Below are 18,098 nucleotides of genomic sequence, written 5' to 3'. Positions count from 1 at the left end.
TAAACAGGAAAAGGGGGAAGCTGTGGTCTACCCCAGCCAGGATCGTGGGGTATGTCTACACTGTAATAACACACCTGCAGCTGGCCCATGTCAGCTGACTTGGGCTCACAGGGCTCCAGATGCAGGACTATAAAACTGCAGTGTAGATTTTCAGGCTCGGGCTGGAGCCTGGGCTCTGGGACCCTACCTCCTCAAAGGGTCGCAGAGCCCAGGCTTCAGCCCAAGCCTGAAGGTCTATAGCCCTGCAGCCTGAGCCCTGCAAGCCCAAGTCAGCTGACATGGGCCAGGTGTGGGTGTTTTTTATTGCAGTGTAGATACATCCTGGGAGAGGCATCCTATTGCAGGCTCAAACTGTTACCCAAAAACCCTGTCAGCACAAAGCAGCTGATGTGTTACTAGAGAATAAGTCTTGAAAATAACATTTGAATTATGCCTCCTACAACTGCAGTTGGGACAGAAATGTCTGAGTAGATCCTGATTGACTTATTTGAAATGAGCTCAGATTTCATGTATGAAGTTCTGTTTAGAGTAGTCATAGGGCCACCTCACTTTTGGTCCTCCTTGTTTGCCGTTTCTGTCTCTTCCCCCAACCCAACCCCAGTCTTTCATGTTGTATCTCATCACTCTCTGTTTCATTCCCTGGCACCTAGTGGTTAAAATCCTAAATTTGCTGGTGGCTTTGTGTGGCCACCACACTTCCACGCACTATTGTCACTTCCGCGTCACTCATTTTGAAAGGGACAAGGAGAGAGTTGCATTTTTTATTTTTCCTGATTGTATCCATGGCCAAAGGTTAAAGTTCTAGGATCTGGGCTCTTATACAGTGCTGCACCCCTACAAGTACTTCCTTCAGATAACATGTCCCTTCTCCTTGTTTCTGGTTCGAGTTCAGGCATAAACTGATGCTCTGATAGCATTTCTTTTAAAGAGGATTCAGCGATAACCATGGTGTTTAGGACTATGAAAAGTGCTACAAAAACTAAATTTTATTATAATCTGATTGCTTAGCTTCTCTCTCCTAATAAAATTGTCAGCTCCCCATATTAACAATTAAAACAGTGTACATATCTCAGAAAAGTAATGACTCAAATGATTATATTACATTTGTTATCTTCATTAAAACAGTGTTTTACTTACTTTGGGTATCTTATTTACTCAGGATTGGTGAAAGGCCAGAGAATGGCCAAAATGCCTTCTATTTAAATGTCCTAATGGATTCCTGTAGGTAAGTAAAATACCCTTTTAATGAAGTTTATGATGTAACATATAGATGATTCATTACCTTCCTGGAGAGAGTACTTATGTTTAATTGGATACTGGGGTTTAAACAATGCATTTCTTACCTGGGAATGTGGATATTAAATACTAATTTTTCTTAGGTTGTTTTCAAATGTGATTACATTTCAAAGGAGGGTAGAGGCCACATAATAAACATATATGCATCTGTTTGTTCCAGCTCTGTTAGTCTCTTACACAGTGTGGAGTCAGTGGGGGAGATCAGGGTTTCGGAAAGGAGGAGTTTATCACATTCCTGAAGAGCATGAAAGCTGGGAGGATGTTAGAGAAAATGTCTTCAATTATAATGAGGAAGGAGGGGGAGAACATGACCAGGTATGGTACAGCATCTTAACAATATTTTAAACACACAGCAATCCAGACCCAAATGGCTCTCTCGCTTTCCCGTCAAAGAAACAGTATATTCAGAAAATAAGAAAACGAAATTTCAAAAAAATGTGTGGAACTTTTCAAGAGGTATGCGCTACTAACTAAAGCACCCAGATGATCTTGCTCACATAACCCTCTTCTTCCCTGACCCCCCCCACCCCTATATTTTCTCTAATGACATGTCTTATCTTAGATCTAAATCTCCTGGAGGAAGGTTGTTGTGTATTAAAGCACCTTGCACTTAATGTAACAACTTGTGAAAAAGAAGGGAACATAAGGAAATTGTTTCTCTCACACAGATGAACACTACCCAATAACAGCAACAGCAAGGAATTTATGTAGGCAAAAGTATCATGGGAGTAATTACTTCACTCTTACTTTGGGACTTTTCAAAATCTGTTTGCTATGACTTCTCTATGATAGTGTCTGAGAAGAATTATAACAAGTGTGCTCAGCTTGCTTTTTTCTTCTCCTTTTGCTGGACCCTATCCAGGTTACTTCATGTTTTAAAAGAGGAAAAATATTTCTTTGGCTCAAATAGATCAATTCATTCAGGTGTATAGATCAGTGGGGCATACAAGTTTCCCAAGCAGCCCTCTGTAGGCTTCTTGTGAGGTCCTGAAATTACCTTAGGGCTTGTCTGCATGTGGAATTAGCAGGGAAGATAGTGAGAAATTACTATGGGAATAATTTAAAGCCTGGAATAGCTATTCCACACTAACTCCCTACGTGGACTCACTTATTGTACATCAGTGGTTCCCAAACTTGTTCCACCGCTTGTGCAGGGAAAGCCCCTCGTGGGCCGTGCCGGTTTGTTTACCTGCCGCGTCCGCAGATTTGGCTGCTCGCGGCTCCCAGTGGCCGTGGTTCGCTGCTCCAGGCCAATGGGAGCTGCTGGAAGCCGCGGGCTGAGGGACATACTGGCCGCCGCTTCCAGCAGCTCCCATTGGCCTGGAGCAGCGAACCACGGCCAGTGGGAGCCACGAGCGGCCAAATCTGCGGACGCGGCAGGTAAACAAACCGGCATGGCCCGCCAGGGGCTTTCCCTGCACAAGCGGTGGAACAAGTTTGGGAACCACTGTTCTACACGAACAGCTTGTCTGCACTACTGGCCTGCTTCCACTCACTGAAAGTTCTATAGGGCGCTTTAACCTCTTGCTGTCACTGTGGAACTTCTAGTACAGTCACAGGTCCACACAGTCAGTTAATGCATAGCAGGCTAGTGCACTGTCGATTCACACCCCAGCTTGCCATGTGCTAAATCGCCTTGCAGACAAGCCTGAAGAGTGCTTTTTGTGGTTTAGGTTAATACATTTTTGAAGGTTTTGCTTAAGCTAATGCACTAAAAATAGCAGTATCACCACAGCAGCGTGGGCAGCAGCTCAGACTATCCCCCAGAGTACAACCCCATCCAAGATCCTAGGTACATGCTCAGGTGGATAGACCAAGCCGCCACCCATGCCACCACAGCCACACTCCTATTTTTAGCTTGCTAATTTGAGCAGAACTAGTGTGTGTACCTCTCTCTGAGCTAGGAATTGCATCTCCCAGCTCCCAGAATGTGGAATAGCTATTCTAGGCTTAATCCCTATGTAGACATTTGTATCTCCTTCTTCCAAGCCCTCGCTCACAGCCACCATCCTTACAAGCAGTGGAGGACCAGGTGGGGATAGTCCATCAAAACCATCCTTGTCTTGTAGGGCTTGCTGTCATACTTGTCTCTTTTACCAACAGAAGTTGGTCCAATAAAAGATATTACCTCACCCACCTTGTATCTCTAAAAATCTTTACTCTATTTGAATACTTCACTTTTGAAAAGGAAAATGGTGATTACAGGTATCCCAGATACTGGCCTGGGGTAAATATTGTCTGGGGGTTTGGAAAACTTTGAACCTTTTTCATTATGACTTGACATGAGGTGTGCTGTGTCAAATCTCATGAGTTGATATAATGACTTTGGAGTGGAGGTTCCATTTACAGCCATATCTGCCTTCCACTCTTCTGAATTCACACGTCACGTGGCGGATTTTTGTTTGTGGCCAAAGACTGTCAGTATTCACAGAGATTTTGTCTAATCTGAAGGTGTCATCCCTTTTCAGATCCTCTCTTTTCTTCAGTCTGTGAAAACTTCCCATACTCTGCTTCATTTGTGAGTTTAAAAAAGCCCATTGCTTGCTGTTTAGGGCATTTGCTTTGTGTTGTACGTCTCTTTAATGTTTGCATTAATTAATGTGTTTCAGACTGCTTATGATATAGATGAATTAAAGAAACCCCTGCAAAGCATCCCCCAGTTCTCCTCAGAAACCACTGCTCCACCCTTCAAGACACATCCTTGTCCAGAGAGAGACCCATTTACGAAACACTCACATCAAAGGGACTCAAATTCTGCAGTCACCAGTATTTCAGACTTCAAGGAATATGTGTCTCAAATAATATACGATGCAGACAATGATCTATGTAGTCTTCCAGCAGACACTATTCACTTTTACTGCTTAGAGGGGCAGTATTCTCTGGCAGGGAGCCTTAGTTCCTTAGACTCCTCCAGTGTTGATGAAGATCTAAACTATGATGACCTCCATGAGTGGGGATCAAAGTTTGACAAGCTTAAAGAACTCTATGCACTTTCAAATGAACACTTTTAAATGGAGAGGTGAGAACCCAACACATTGCTGTAATATGAACTACTTAGTGTTTTGTGTAAGATGCTAAACTGTTTCTAACTGGTTAAATAAATAACTTATTTATTGAGTCAGGCATTTCTTATGAATCACTCACCTTTCCCTTAAGTGACTGAATACAGAATCTTTTTGTATGAACTGTATAGATATTTAAAGTTAGAAATTTAAAGGTTTTTTAATGTGTGAATTTTCTTGAATACTTTAAAATGTAGGACTTTCATAGCACAGGAATAGCTTTATGCAATACTTTATTTTGTGTAGGCCAAAGTGAATTATTACAAACATCCTGTATGCAAATACTTCAGTTATTTTCTTCTTGGTCTTAGTGTGATTCTGAACACTGGTGGGAAGATTTTTATAAAATTGCAAACATTTTAGACTGTAAAATCACAACTATAATTATAGATGTTAAATATAAAACATTTTTTAAAAATTGTTTTTGTTTTTCTTTTGTTCATAGTTGTCCGCTTCTCTTATTTCCTTTCTCTCCCCCAGCACACACACTCTGATAAACGTTGTCCAGACCTTTAATTTAAGGCCTTTGGGGATGGGATCAAACAAAGTAAACACTTGGGGATAGCAGAAAGAAGATCAGAACATCTTGCTGTATAGTATGTATACACTTCACTGGCTTGCAGAATAGAGTTATACATGTTACATAGTAACACGTCTTCCCTAAGTGCATGATCAACAAAGTTAGAAACAATGTACTAGGTCAGTTGTTTATTTTCCAACTTCCCCTTCCACACACACTCTCTAATTGAATGTGATAGCTAAAGTGAGCTGCTACCATAAGCCTCTGGAGAGAAGTGGTGATTTGAACACGGGATTGGTGTCAGGAACTCCTGAGTTTTAATCCTGGCTTTGACACTAGTTCCTGCGGCAGGGGGCAAGTCACATTAAGCGATTTCTCTCTCTAAACTGGGGACCATACCCACTTCATAGGGTTGATGTGTGAGGATCAGCTAATGTATTAAATTATTTTATACTCCTTTTTAATGATTTCATTAATACCACAACACTATACATAAAGCCTGATTTTTAGTCTAGCCAATTCTATGTAAATGTGATGTGTAGCCATAAAATACTGCTTTAAAATTAGACCTTCCATCGCTGTGCCTGACGTTCATGCCTGATCTATGAGAAGTGGAGCTACAGCGAGAATACTCTGTTTAAAATAAGGGAGGTATTGAGAAATACAGTAATTGTTCTAATACAAATATTCTGAGACACACTTCACTGAAAAAAATCTGTCAACTGAATAAAAAATGTACTTAATTAGCACAATTAAATTCATATAAACCATATTTAAAATGTTGATATTTATCAGCTAGGTACTACGCAGTAGAGAAAACAGGATAGCAACTCAAACCATGACTCTTTCCTTTGTGAAGGACAGATATTGATTTGTTCATGCAAAGTCACTGATCATGGCAACCATACAATGTATTGTCATGTTTGGTATAATGAAAGTTCTTCCCTACTTACTAAAAGATAAATGTATTACCTTTTTGTAAGAAACTAGTAATTGTAATAGCTATTTTATACTCCTGGAACACACATGTATGTTGTGCTATAAATGAAAGCTACTGAACCTCAAAATGTCAGTAAGGTTATCTGCTTCTTGAGTCTTGTACTGAATACATTCAGTTACATTATACTGTAGATATTGAATATAAATTTCTATCACTCCTATCGCTCTTTTGTACTTGAAGTTCAGTAAAGATTGTCAGGCTTATCATATTGGTGCATTACGTCTTCAACAAGGAAGAGATGAATTTCAGGTGTTCAGTGTACTACTGACTCCAGCGTGTTTGAGAGTAGTCTGCGTTATCTGTAATGCAACTAAAGTCTGGCAGTGTTTTTACTGGTTCTACACATACATGCATAGCTTAGGAAAGTTTATAGGTAGCTAGCAGTATATTTTTTTCCTAGGATCAGTGAAGGTACAATGGAACAGTAGGGTCCACTGGAAGAGAAGGGTCTTATGGTGAAAGCACTGCACTGTGCTGCTTCCTTCCATATGCTAGACGAAGGTGGGTATGGAAGGAAGAAGGGCCTTGTGTCTCATTAGTTCACATATAGCAGAGTACAGCACGTTTCTACCGCTAGCAGATAATATTCAGCTGTCTAGCAAATAGCTGAAAATAGTGGAATTTTTTTTTAAACATAAGAAATTGCATACAAAATCTAATTTACAAGAGATTAAAGGTGCAAGATCACGAAATTACAGCTCAGGCTATCTAGAAACCTTAACACTGATTCCTTGTGTGATTAATAAGAGGTCTCATTCAATGGTGAGCTGGAGCCAGTTCGCACCGGTTCACTGGAGCCGGTTGTTAAATTTAGAAGCCCTTTTAGAACCAGTTGTCCCAGCTTCTAAATTTAACAACTGGCCAAAAGTGGCGCCTTTGGCGCCGACTCCGTGGGTGCTCCAGGGCTGGAGCACTTATGGGGAAAATTTGGTGGGTGCAGAGCACCCACTGGCAGCTCCCTGTCCCACCCCGTGCCTGGCCCCACCTGACCTCCACCTCCTCCCGAGAATGTGCCGCCCCGCTCTGCTTCTCTGCCCCCCCCCCCCAGCTTCCCGCGAATCAACTGTTCATGCGGGAAGCCTGGGAGGGCTGAGAAGCAAGCAGCAGCTTTGCACTCAGGCCCAAGGAGGCGGAGCAGAGGTGAGCTGGGGCAGGGGGAGGTGCGAGGAGGGCCGCCCATACCGCAGCAGGTAACCCGGGGCGGGGCGTAGGGGAACCGCTCCCTGCCCCAGCTCACCTCCGCTTCCGCGGCCCTGAGTGCGAAGCCACTGCTTGCTTCTCAGCCCTCCCAGGCTTCCTGCGTGAAAAAGCTGATTCGTGGGAAGCCGGGGCGGAGAAGCAGAGCGGGGTGGTGCATTCAGGGGAGGAGGCGGAGTGGAGGTGAGCTAGGGATGGGATGGGGAGCTGCTTTTCACCATGGGTGCTCCACCCCTGGAGCATCCACGGAGTCAGTGCTTAAGGTGCCACTTTTGAAGTGATCAGTGGGGGGAGCGGCCCCTCCACCTGTTCCCCCCCAGCTACGCTACCCCGCCCCTAGGAGCCAGAGGGACCTGCTGGATGCTTCCTGGGAGCTGCCCCAGGTAAGCAACGCCGAAACTCCCCACCTTGCCCCCCGGCACGTCCCTCTGGCTCTTAGGGGCAGGGTAGGCACCCACTATGGTGGCCCACGAGACCCTCCTGCCCAGTTCTGGGGGCAGTCAGGGGACAGGGGAGGGGGGGGGGCGTCAAGGAATGCAGGGGGTTGGTTGGGGCAGGAGTCCCAGGGGCGGGGGTGGGCCACGACCCCCTCTTGGGGTGAGGAGGGAACCGGTTGTTAAGATTTTGGCAGCTCATCACTGGTCTCATTACATTTTTCCCCCCTACAGGATCCCTATGTTGCTAAATGTGACACATCTGGGCCTGGTTTCTCAGTAGTATTATATAGCACTTTGTATGTTAGAAGCACAGCTTCAATTGACTTCAGTTGCAGGTGTTAGTACTCAACACTTGCAAATCCAGTCCCAGGGCCTCTCATTGAGCATCCAGAAAATGAATACAGTTTATGGCCATCTGTTTAAAAATTTTGGTTTAAGCAACTTGCCCAGCAGCACAGAGGAACTCTGTGGCAGGAGAGTGGGATTCTATCCCTGCCTAAGAGCAACATTCAAATGTCTTAACTAGGAGACCATCTTTTCTCTTCCTGCAACCTCTCCCTCATTCACTACACACTTCCATCTTCTGCAACGAATGAAGTAGGGATCCTATAGGCAACACTCCTTCGCTGCATAACCCAAATTCATTCAACAAGCACCATTCATCCTGGACATTGAATAAGGTATCCTGAGGGAAAAAATAGTATGCGACCATGTCATTAGACTATAGAGTAATATATATGCACAACGGCCCTAATTAAAGTTGCATGGGAAACCTTAGTTCTGGCATTTCCTAATTTTTGAGTGCTTGACTTTGCAACCCTACCATTCTTTAATATAGGGGTTTTATGTATTTCTATATAAATGTCATGGGAATTCAATAAGATAGGAATTGCTCACCTCCTAGGGTTGCCAGGAGGCTGGTTTTTGACTGTGCCACTAAAAGTCCTGTTGGCTGTAGTGCCAGTGGGCCAGGCAGCCTCCATGCCTGCCTCCGCGCAGCTCCTGAGAAATGGCTAGCATGCCCCTCTGGCGCATAGGCAGAGAAGTGGCTGGGGGTCTCAGTGCGCTGCCCCCACCTGCAGCCATGGGCCGGGAACTGCAGCCAAGGGGAGCTGCGGGGGCATCATCTGCAGGCAGGGGAGGTGTGTAGAGCCCTCTGGCCCCCCATCTGCCTAGGAGTCATAAGGACATACTACTGCTTCCCAGGAGCCGCCTAATGTCAGCGTCGCCCAGAGCCTGCGCCCCAAGCCCCCTCCTGTGCCCCAACCCTCTGCCCTAGCTCTGAACCTCCTCCTGCACCCCCTCCCACACCCAACCCCCTGCCCTAGCCCTGAACCCTTTCCTGCACTCTGAACCCTGTGGCCCCCAGCCCAGAGACCCCTCCTGCACCCCAAACCCCTCATCCCTGGCCCCAGACCAGAGCCCTCACCCCCTCCCACACCGCAAACGTCTGCCTGGTGCAAATGAGCAAGTGAGAGGGTGGAGGAAAGCAAGTGATGGAGGGAGGGAATGGGGGGCCTCAGAGAAGGGGCAGGGCAGGGCAAGGGCATTTAGTTTTCTGCAATTAGAAGTTGGCAACCCTACCTACCACTGAAAATACCTGCACTGGAATATTGCCAGGTCCTGGGAGCTAACATTTCACTCCTGTGAAAGGCTGAATAATTATTTAATGTGTTTAAAAGTGTTACAAAGGGTAAATATTTTAGAAGAGGAAATAAGAGTAATGTACTGCTAAATTAATATAAGCAAAGGTCAAAACAGTTTTAATGCCCTTACATTAGGGGTTTGCATGGATTTGTCTAGATCAATTTTTTAAATCAATTTAAACTGCTCCACTTGTCTAGTACAAACAAAGCCTGAGGTTATGGAATGGAAAAGTGCATTTTATTTTATAAACATCACTACTGCCCATGAAAATCTTCCTTCTTTGCATCCATATTCTTGAGGTCTGACCGATGAGTGAGAGGTTTTACCTTAGCATCAAGATCCGATTCATGCATTCATCTTTTGATACAGAAAGTAAAATGCTCAGATACACAATTTCACAAGCAGAAATTTTGGGCTTCTCATTATAGGAAACAAAAAGGGTGAAGCACAAACATACATTCTTACCATGGCCTGGTGCATAAGGCACTAGACGAGCTTTAGGAGACCAGACTTCTGTTCTCTGCTCTGTCACTACCCAGCTCTGTGACTTTGAGCCAGTTGTTTCACCTCCATTTCCTCTCCCACTCTTTGTCTTGGTTTATTTAAATGGCCTCCTCTGCAAAGAGCTTACAGTGCTTTAGGATGTTGAACCAGTACCTAGCCAAAAATGGCACCCTGCTTTTAGTGGGTGCATAGTGCTAATGTACTACAAATAATAAATACGTTTGGCTTATTGTCCATATGCTTTGCTATAATCACCCCCTGCATCCTACTGCTACCTTTCTGCCAAGCTTTCACAAAAGCAGGCCTGCCAGTAAGATGAAACAGGTGGAGAGCTGCTTGCTTACAGCTGCAATGACATTTCCATGCATCCGATGAAGTGAGCTGTAGCTCACGAAAGCTTATGCTCAAATAAATTTGTTAGTCTCTATGGTGCCACAAGTACTCTTTTTCTTTTTGCGAATACAGACTAACACGGCTGCTACTCTGAAACATTTCCAAAGTCATTCATTAGTCAGTGCCCCAGCTCGAGGGAAAGACAGCAGGGCTGTGGCAATGTGTTCAGTGGCCTTCAATCATCCTGAAATTGTCCCACAACCAAGCCATTTGCTATACTAATGCAGGTGCCCTCTATATTTGCTGTTTCTGGTTGTTGAGCTATGGCCCTGCATTTGTTCTAAAGCAGGGGTGGCCAACCTGTGGCTCTGGAGCCACATGCGGCTCTTCAGAAGTTAATATGCAGCTCCTTGTATAGTAGGGTTACCATACATCCATATTTTCCCTGACATGTCCAGTTTTTTAGTTCTTAAATCGCTGTCTGGGAGAAATTTTAAAATATCTAAAAACATCCGGGAAAACAGGGAGGTATGGTAACCCTAGATGGGAGCTGCTAGAGCTGCGGAGCGGGGCTTGCAGGCACCGGCAGCACCCAGAGAGCTCTCCACCCCCCACCACCCGACCTGACAAGCCAGAGGGATCTGCCAGGGGCCAGGTGGGGAGTCCTGGCAGTACTTACCTGGGGCGGCTCCCGGGAAGCATCCGGCAGGTCCCTCTGGCTCCTAGGGTAGGGTCTGGTTGGGGGCGGAGAGCTCTCTGCCAGCTGCCAGTGCCTGCAAGCCCTGCCCCCGACCCGACCCTACGAGCCAGAGGGACCTGCCAGATGCTTCCCGGGAGCCGCCCCAGAAGCACCGCCGAGACTCCCTACCTTGAAGAGACAAGTGGTGAGAGAGCCAGTGGGCCGGGGGGGAGGAGGAGGCAAGTGGCGAGCCAGCGGGGGTTCTTGGGGCAGGCTTGGGGGTTTCTGGCAGGGGAGTGAGGAGGTGAGTGGCAGGTGGGAGGAGGCGAGCAGTGGGTGGGGGACCGAGGAGGGATGCAGCAACCCAGTGGCGGGCCAGGGGATGAGGAGGGGGTGCAGTGGCAGGGCTGAGTTGGAAGGGGGCGGGACCTGGGGTGAGTGGGGGCAGAGAGTGGGAGGAGCAGGGGTGGACTGTGGGCAGGCCTGACAGCATCCCAAGGTGGAGTGTCCTCTTTTTTGAATGGTCAGATATGGTAACCCTATTGTATAGGCACCAACTCCTGGACTGGAGCTACAGGCGCTAACTTTCCAATGTGCCAGGAACTGCTCACTGCTCAGCCCCTGGCTCTGCCACAGGCCCTGCCCCCACTCCATCCCTTCCTGCCCCCTCCCCTGAGCTTGCTATGCCCTTGCTCATAGCACCCCTCCAGAGCTTCCTACAGACCATGAAACAGCTGCCTGGGAAGTGGGGGAAGGGCTGAGCTGCAAGGCTGCCAGTGGGTGGGAACTGATGGGGGCTGCAGACATATTACTGTGGCTCTTTGGCAAAGTACATTGGTAAATGCTGGCTCCGTCTCAGGCTTACGTTGGCCACCCCCCTTCTAAAGCTTCCCCACTCCCTCCCGCCCAAGCCTGAGGGCTAGAAAGTTACTGGTGGAAGAATGAAGAGTCTCATGTCGACTGCCGATGGATCGATCTCACAGCGTCGGTCCCCGCCATAGTGTAGACCTGCCCTGAGAGAGCTGAGGGGGAGGACCCCCAGCTGCTCCCCGAGGGGCCAGAAATGCTGAATGGGGCGGAGCCTCCCCCGCGAGGAGCCTCAGCGGCGGCCATCTTGGTACGTCAGGCGCCTTCGGCTGGGGGCGGGGCAACCAGTGCGGGTTCGGAACCTGAGGGGTGGGGCCGGGGGTCGCTGCGGCCAAAGGGGAGGCCGCGAACAGGCGGGGGAGCCGCGAGGCGAGTTCACCTCTCCCCGCAGGTGTCACCGCGCCGCCGCGGGGCTGAGCCGAGCCAGCACCATGAGCGCCGAAGCCGCTGACCGGGAAGCGGCCACTTCCAGCCGGCCTTGCACCCCGCCGCAGACCTCCTGGTTCGAGTTCCTGCTGGAGGAGGCGCTGCTGGAGGCGCACCTGCAGAAGCCCTGCCCTGGTTAGTACCGGCGGGTGCTGCGGGGCCGGGTGCTGCGGGGCCGGTTGCCGGCCTGGGGCGGTCTATGCCTTGGGAGCCGCTGCCGGCGGGGGTTGCTCTGCGTCTCACGTGAAGTGACGGGGGCGGCCGTTGGGCGCGCGCGGGAGCTGAGCTCCGGCGGGCGCGCCCCTGGCTAGCTGGCGCGTGGCAGCGAGCGGCGGCTCGTGCCCCGCTGTGACGCGCTGGCTAGAGAACGGCTGACGCGGCCTCGGGGCCTCTGACCTTAGCTAGTCTGCGGGCTTCGCTCTCCAGGGCTGATGGTCTGGCGTCATTTTTGAACTACTAGACTTGTTCTGTTAAGGTGGCTCGTGGCAGAGCAGATCCTTCATAATTTGATGGGTCCTTCCTGTCCCACTATCCCAGTCTCTCTGTTCAGCATATCCATACATGACATGGAAAAAGGGGTTTGGTAAACAGCGAGGTGGCGAAGTTTGCAGACCCTACAAATTGCTTAGGATAGTTAAGGCTATAGCTTAACTGTAAAAAGTGACAGAGGGATCCCACAAAACTGGGTGACTGGGCAACAAAATGGTAAGTGGTGTTTAGTGTTGATAAATGCAAAGTTATGCACATTGGAAAACATTGTACGTATAAAATTATAGGGTCTAAGTTAGCTGTTACTTCTCAAGGAAGAGATCTTGGAGTCATTGTGACTCATTCCCTGAAAACATCTGCTCAATGTACAACAGCCATCAGAAAAGTTATTACAATGTTCGGAACCCTAGGAAAGGGACAGGTAAGACTGAAAATATTAATAATACTACTACGTGTGTCCATGTTACATCCACTTCTTGAATACAGCTTGCAGTTCTGGTCATTCCATCTCAAAAAAGATCATTAGAATTGGAAAAGGTACAGGAAAGGACAATAAAAATGACTACTAAGAGTATGGAACAGCTACTATATGAGGAGTGAGTTAAAAAGACTGGAACATGTCAGTTTGGAAAAGAGATGACTAAGCAGGGGATATGACAGAGGTCTATAAAATCATGAATGGTGTGGAGAAGGTGAATAAGGAAGTGTTAATTAATCCTTTACATAATAACACAAGAACCTGGGTCACCCCATGAAATTAATAGGTAGTGGGCTTAAAACAAACATAAGGAAGTGTTTCACACTATGCATTGTCGACCCATGGAACTTGTTGCCAGGGGATGTTGTGAAGGTGACAAATGTAACCGGGTTAAAAAAAGAATTGGGTAAGTTCACAGAGGATTGGTCCATGAATGGCATGCTCTGGGTGTCCCTAGCCTCTGACTGCCAGAACCTGGGACTTGACAACAGAGGATGGATCACTTGATAATTGCACTGTTCTGTTCATGCCTTTTAAAGCACCGGGCACTGGCCACAGTCGGAAGAGAGGATACTGGGCTACGAGGACCATTGGTCTGACCCAGTATGGCCGTTTTTATGTTCTGTTGCTCCTATGAGTGCATCCAGTCTCCACCATTTCTTGTCTTCCTTTTTACAGCCTTCCTCATTCTCTCAAGCCTGTCTAACCCTTCATCTCAGTGTGAAAATGCACAAACTAACCAAAGCGAGTGCATTTGTTATGTTTCTTTCTATCCCTTTCCTATATTGTCTGATGTCTCATTTTGTCTGTATTTGTCTAATACTTACAGCATAAAGTCCCTGCTACTAGTTTAGTTTCATAAAGTGCCATACACGTTCAAGGTAATGAACAAATGATAAATAATGTTAAAGTACAGCAAGAAGCCTCCCTGTTACAAGGCATGTTTAGGAGCAGACAACATGTTGGTCCTAGATCAATTTTGGGATGACTGCCAGCAAGGCTTTCAGGATATAGGATTGCCATCTATTGTGATTCAACTGGATAGGCAATCTTATGGCCCAGTGGTTGCAATGAGCTCAGCTGCAGGAGGCAAAAGGATATAATTGCTACTTCTGGAAGTATTTTGACATCATACTGAAGACTAGCTGCATATGCTGTCTAGGTAGAAAATAGAAGTTTTGGATACTGTTTGTTTGCTAAAACCTGAAAAAATGTATTCTCGCTCTTTTGTTACTTATTAAAATATTGCTGTTCTGAGGATATCACCATAATATGCTCACACACAAAAAATCATATTTTTCATCCTCACATTTTAAAGCCTTCCATAGCATTGCCTCTGTTTACACCTTGTTGGTCACCTGCTGCTTCGATTCAGGCTCTGTTTTCTGCTCATTGCTTTCCTCCATGCTCCTTTTATTTGTCTTTCTCAAGCACTTACATACTTTACTTTTCTTACATCAGGAATATCTTTCATGAGCCCATATGCTGTGCTGTTTGTCTCTGTCAGATTCCTCCTTAAAGCCCACCTTTTCCTACAGTCTCTCAGCTGACCCATGTAGTGAAAATGGTGGTAAGCAAAATTAATATTGTTAACCTTAGCCTACCTACCACATAACCACCTTTTATGCAGTCCTATCTCTCCTCTGCCTGTCTGTCCACCCCCTTGTCTGATGGTATTTCTTTAGCAACACGTTTGTCATTCACCACTTAGGGACAGAACTTGCAAATGTTACAGGATGTAATGCTTACTGCCAGTGACTACAGAGGGATTACTCATAATAAGAAAGTTTTTTTTAGGATCAAGACCTTTGCAGTCCACATGAGTTAGTCATTATGTCTGCAAATATCTATTTAAAGATGCATGCACACCTGTGGTGTTATATGCAGTTACTAAATAATATTAACACATAATTGAGCATAACTGAGAAAATAAATCTTCAGTGCAAACTGACTTGCGCTAATGAAAAAGGTTTTAAAAGAATAACCAAAACTGCTGTTCTAAAATTTATTACCCAGTATTCTAACACCTAAGGCAATGTCTAAACAGCGCACCTTACAACAGTGGGGCTGTGCTGCTCCAGCCTTGCCATTGTAAGGTGTGCTGTGTGGTTGCTCTTTATCACCAGGAGAGAGAGCTCTCCTGGCGACAAAATAAAACCACCTCCAATGAGGGGCAGTAGCTTCGTTGATGGGAGCGTGGCTTCCGCCAACAAAGCGCTGTCCACACCAGTGCTCTTTGTCACTAAAACTTTTGTCATTCAGGAGGGTGTTTTTTCACACCCCTGAGCAACAGAAGTTGTAGCAATGAAAGTGCCAGTGTAGACAGCATAAATTAGAAGGGTTTTTTTATTTTTTTTGTTTAATGTTTCATTTAACGATACTTCATTTCACAGTTTTCCTTTTTGTTTGGTCCTTTAACACAGCAATAGGACGAATTTTTTTTGTGAACAAAAAATTTCATAGTAAAACCACAAAAATTGTCAGAGGGAGTTAGGCAGGTTTGTACCTGAAATTTCTTTTAACTCAAAAGCTTGTTAGTTTCAAGAAATTAAGTTGAATGCCCTTCTAAATGTACTGTGCTGGCATGGAATCAGGACTTCTGAGATACTGTTATTAACTATGAAAATTTTACCTCATTCAAGTGAGAATCTGACTAAAATTATAAAGTGAAACTGCCATTTATTTGTATTCTTGTAGCACCAACGGCCCTGAACATGGCTGAAGTCCCATTATCTTCGCAAAAGACTAAATATGACAGGCACAATCTACATTTTTAACTTAGATCTCATAGTATTAATCCACAATTTTTTTGTGTCTAAGTTAACAGTGTTTGCCTGTATTTTACAAAATACAGGAAAAGGTTAACTTGCAATTTTTTAATACTAAAAGCAGTCAAAGCTGCAGGAAAGATTAGTGTTCAGTTCAATACTGCTTTCCCTGATTTGAACTCTATAACACAGAATTAGGGCTGTCAAACGATTTAAAAAAAAGAATGCAATTAATCACGCTGTTAAACAATAATAGAATACCATTTTTGTAAATATTTTTGCCAATATTTTTGGTTTGGGGGGGGGTGTGGGTGTGTGTTGGGGGGGAAAGTGTGTGCGGGAAGCGCTGTCTCTTTAAGCAAAGCACTCAGGAGCCTGAATTCTTTTTCAGCCAGCAGCACCCACTCCTGAGCCATCCTCAACAGACAGGGTGTCCCCCTACCACCCCCCGTGTACCTGGTTGCTGTTGAGGTCAGATCGGGGAGCAGGGGGAGCTTAACTTCAGCCTCCTCGCCTCCCCCTCTGCTCGGCAGATGGAAGGAAGGCTCCCTGTTCAGAGCAACTTGGCCAGGTGTGGCTCCATTGGGGCAGGGTGGGGAGGAGGTAGGAGCAGGAGTGGAGCAGGGCGGCAGAAGGAGAGGCATCCCTGCCCCAGCATGCAGCGGTGCCCCCCTGTCCATGGCACCATGGGTAGTGGCCCCCCTCACCCAGCCAGTGTCTCCCTCCACACCTTGATGCTGGAGTCCCATCTCCAGAGGTGTGCGATTAACGCTCATTTTTTTTAAAAAAAAATGTTATTCGCATGCCTTAACTGTGATAAATTGACAATTCTAAAAAAAAAAAATTGCATACCTCTAAATAGCATGTGGAAAAGCAGAAGTGGAAACAGATTATTTCCAGCAAAATTCCAAGTTATCCATGAGGGAAAAGTCTGTTTTCTTGGCATGTTAATTCCAGTGAGGCTGTACTGGAAAAGATCCTCCAAGGTCTCTGAAGAAGACTGAAATGTTTATTATTTTTGTTGTTGTTCTAGACTATTAATGTCAGTCTACAACAATCAGTAATTTTATTGAAGACCTTTAAGAAATTTAAATGAATAGGCAGCGGATTTAAAGCAAACAAAAGGAAGTACTTCTTCACACAACACACAGTCAACCTGTTGAACTTGTTGCCAGGAGATGTTATGAAGGCCAAAAGTATAATTGGTTCAAAAAAGAATTAGATAAATTCATGGGGGATAGGTCCATCAGTAGCTATTAGCCAAGTTGCTCAGGGATGCAGCTGCATGCTCTTGAGTGTCCATAAGCCTCTGACTACCAGAAGCAGGGACTGGATGACAGGGGGTGAATCACTTGATAATTGCCCTGTTCTGTTCATTCCCTTTAAAGCATTTGGTATTGGCTACTGTCAGAAAACAGGGTACTGGGCTAGATGGAACCAGTGGTCTGTCCCAGAAAAGCAGTTCTTATGGTCTTACATTCAGCCCTGCTCAAAATCAGGTTTTAACCTTTCTATTTGCCAGACTCTTTACTCTCAGCTAATAGTTGATGTGCTCAAGACACGTATAATATGGGAATGCTTTCTGTGGTTGGTGGTCGTTGAAATTTAATAACAGTAGTGCACAACAGTGAAAATAAGTACGAAGAATATTTGGGTGCCATGATAAAATCATAATTTAACCTAAGTTTATTTTATTAAGAATTTGGCTAAATTCAGTGTAAAAACTCATGATATTCTTTTGAGGTTAGAATCTCTGTCAAGCAAAAAAGATGATGGTATAAATGCCAAGAAAATTCCCTGCTCAATATTCATGGTTGTAATTTTATTTCAATATGACATGTTTTGTTTCTGTGCCTAAAAATGAAGTTAAAAATGTGTGGTGTTGTTTTTTTTTTTCCTGTTTATAGATCCTCCACCTGTTGAGTTGATTGTCCAGTTTTTAGAGCAGGCTTCTAAGCCATCAGTGAATGAGCAGAACCAGGTCCAGCCTCCACCTGATAACAAGAGAAACCGCATTTTAAAACTTCTTGCTCTTAAAGTTGCTGCACACTTAAAGTGGGATTTGGATGTACTAGAGAAAAGGTATTGCTTATACATTTCAGGCTGAAAATCTTAAACTACAGTGTGGCCCAAGTTCTGTTTTTTAACAAGATGGAAATAGATCCTATTCTGTATTCCAACTGAGGCATTTCAAAAGAAAGTTTTTGGTGTGGGATGGAAGAAGGAATTTAACAGTTCAGTCAACTATAATAGTTCAAAGAAAAGGAGTACTTGTGGCACCTTAGAGACTAACCAATTCATTTGAGCATGAGCTTTCGTGAGCTACAGCTCGCTTCATCGGATGCATACCGTGGAAACTGCAGCAGACTTTATATACGCACAGAGATCATAAAAC

At 45.4% G+C, this 18,098-nt stretch overlaps 2 protein-coding genes across 4 annotated transcripts in view; both read left to right on the top strand.

The window, feature by feature from the left end:
* Positions 1-5,069, top strand: part of LOC125631066 (neural-cadherin-like) — a 94,654-nt gene extending 89,585 nt beyond the window's left edge. Inside the window, exons 33-34 of the mRNA XM_048837243.2 lie at positions 1,457-1,611; positions 3,906-5,069. Coding sequence (XP_048693200.2) covers positions 1,457-1,611; positions 3,906-4,307 — 557 coding nt within the window. The 3' untranslated portion in view covers positions 4,308-5,069. The remainder of the gene's footprint in view (positions 1-1,456; positions 1,612-3,905) is intronic.
* A 6,781-nt stretch (positions 5,070-11,850) lies between these two features.
* INTS8 (integrator complex subunit 8) overlaps positions 11,851-18,098 on the top strand; it is a 75,717-nt gene continuing 69,469 nt past the window's right edge. For 2 of the 3 annotated variants that reach the window (XM_048841250.2, XM_048841249.2), the window contains exons 1-2: positions 11,851-12,103; positions 17,611-17,785. In XM_048841250.2, the coding sequence (XP_048697207.1) occupies positions 11,974-12,103; positions 17,611-17,785 (305 nt within the window). In that variant the 5' untranslated portion in view covers positions 11,851-11,973. Of the gene's footprint in view, positions 12,104-12,524; positions 12,674-17,610; positions 17,786-18,098 lie in introns of those variants that run through there. The other variant, XM_048841253.2, reaches the window with a different exon arrangement.

The sequence above is a fragment of the Caretta caretta genome, chromosome 2, assembly GCF_965140235.1.
Source record: "Caretta caretta isolate rCarCar2 chromosome 2, rCarCar1.hap1, whole genome shotgun sequence".
Lineage (NCBI taxonomy): Eukaryota > Metazoa > Chordata > Testudines > Cheloniidae > Caretta > Caretta caretta.
The sequence above is the reverse complement of the archived record's forward strand: the minus strand, read 5'-3'. Positions and strand labels throughout refer to the sequence as shown.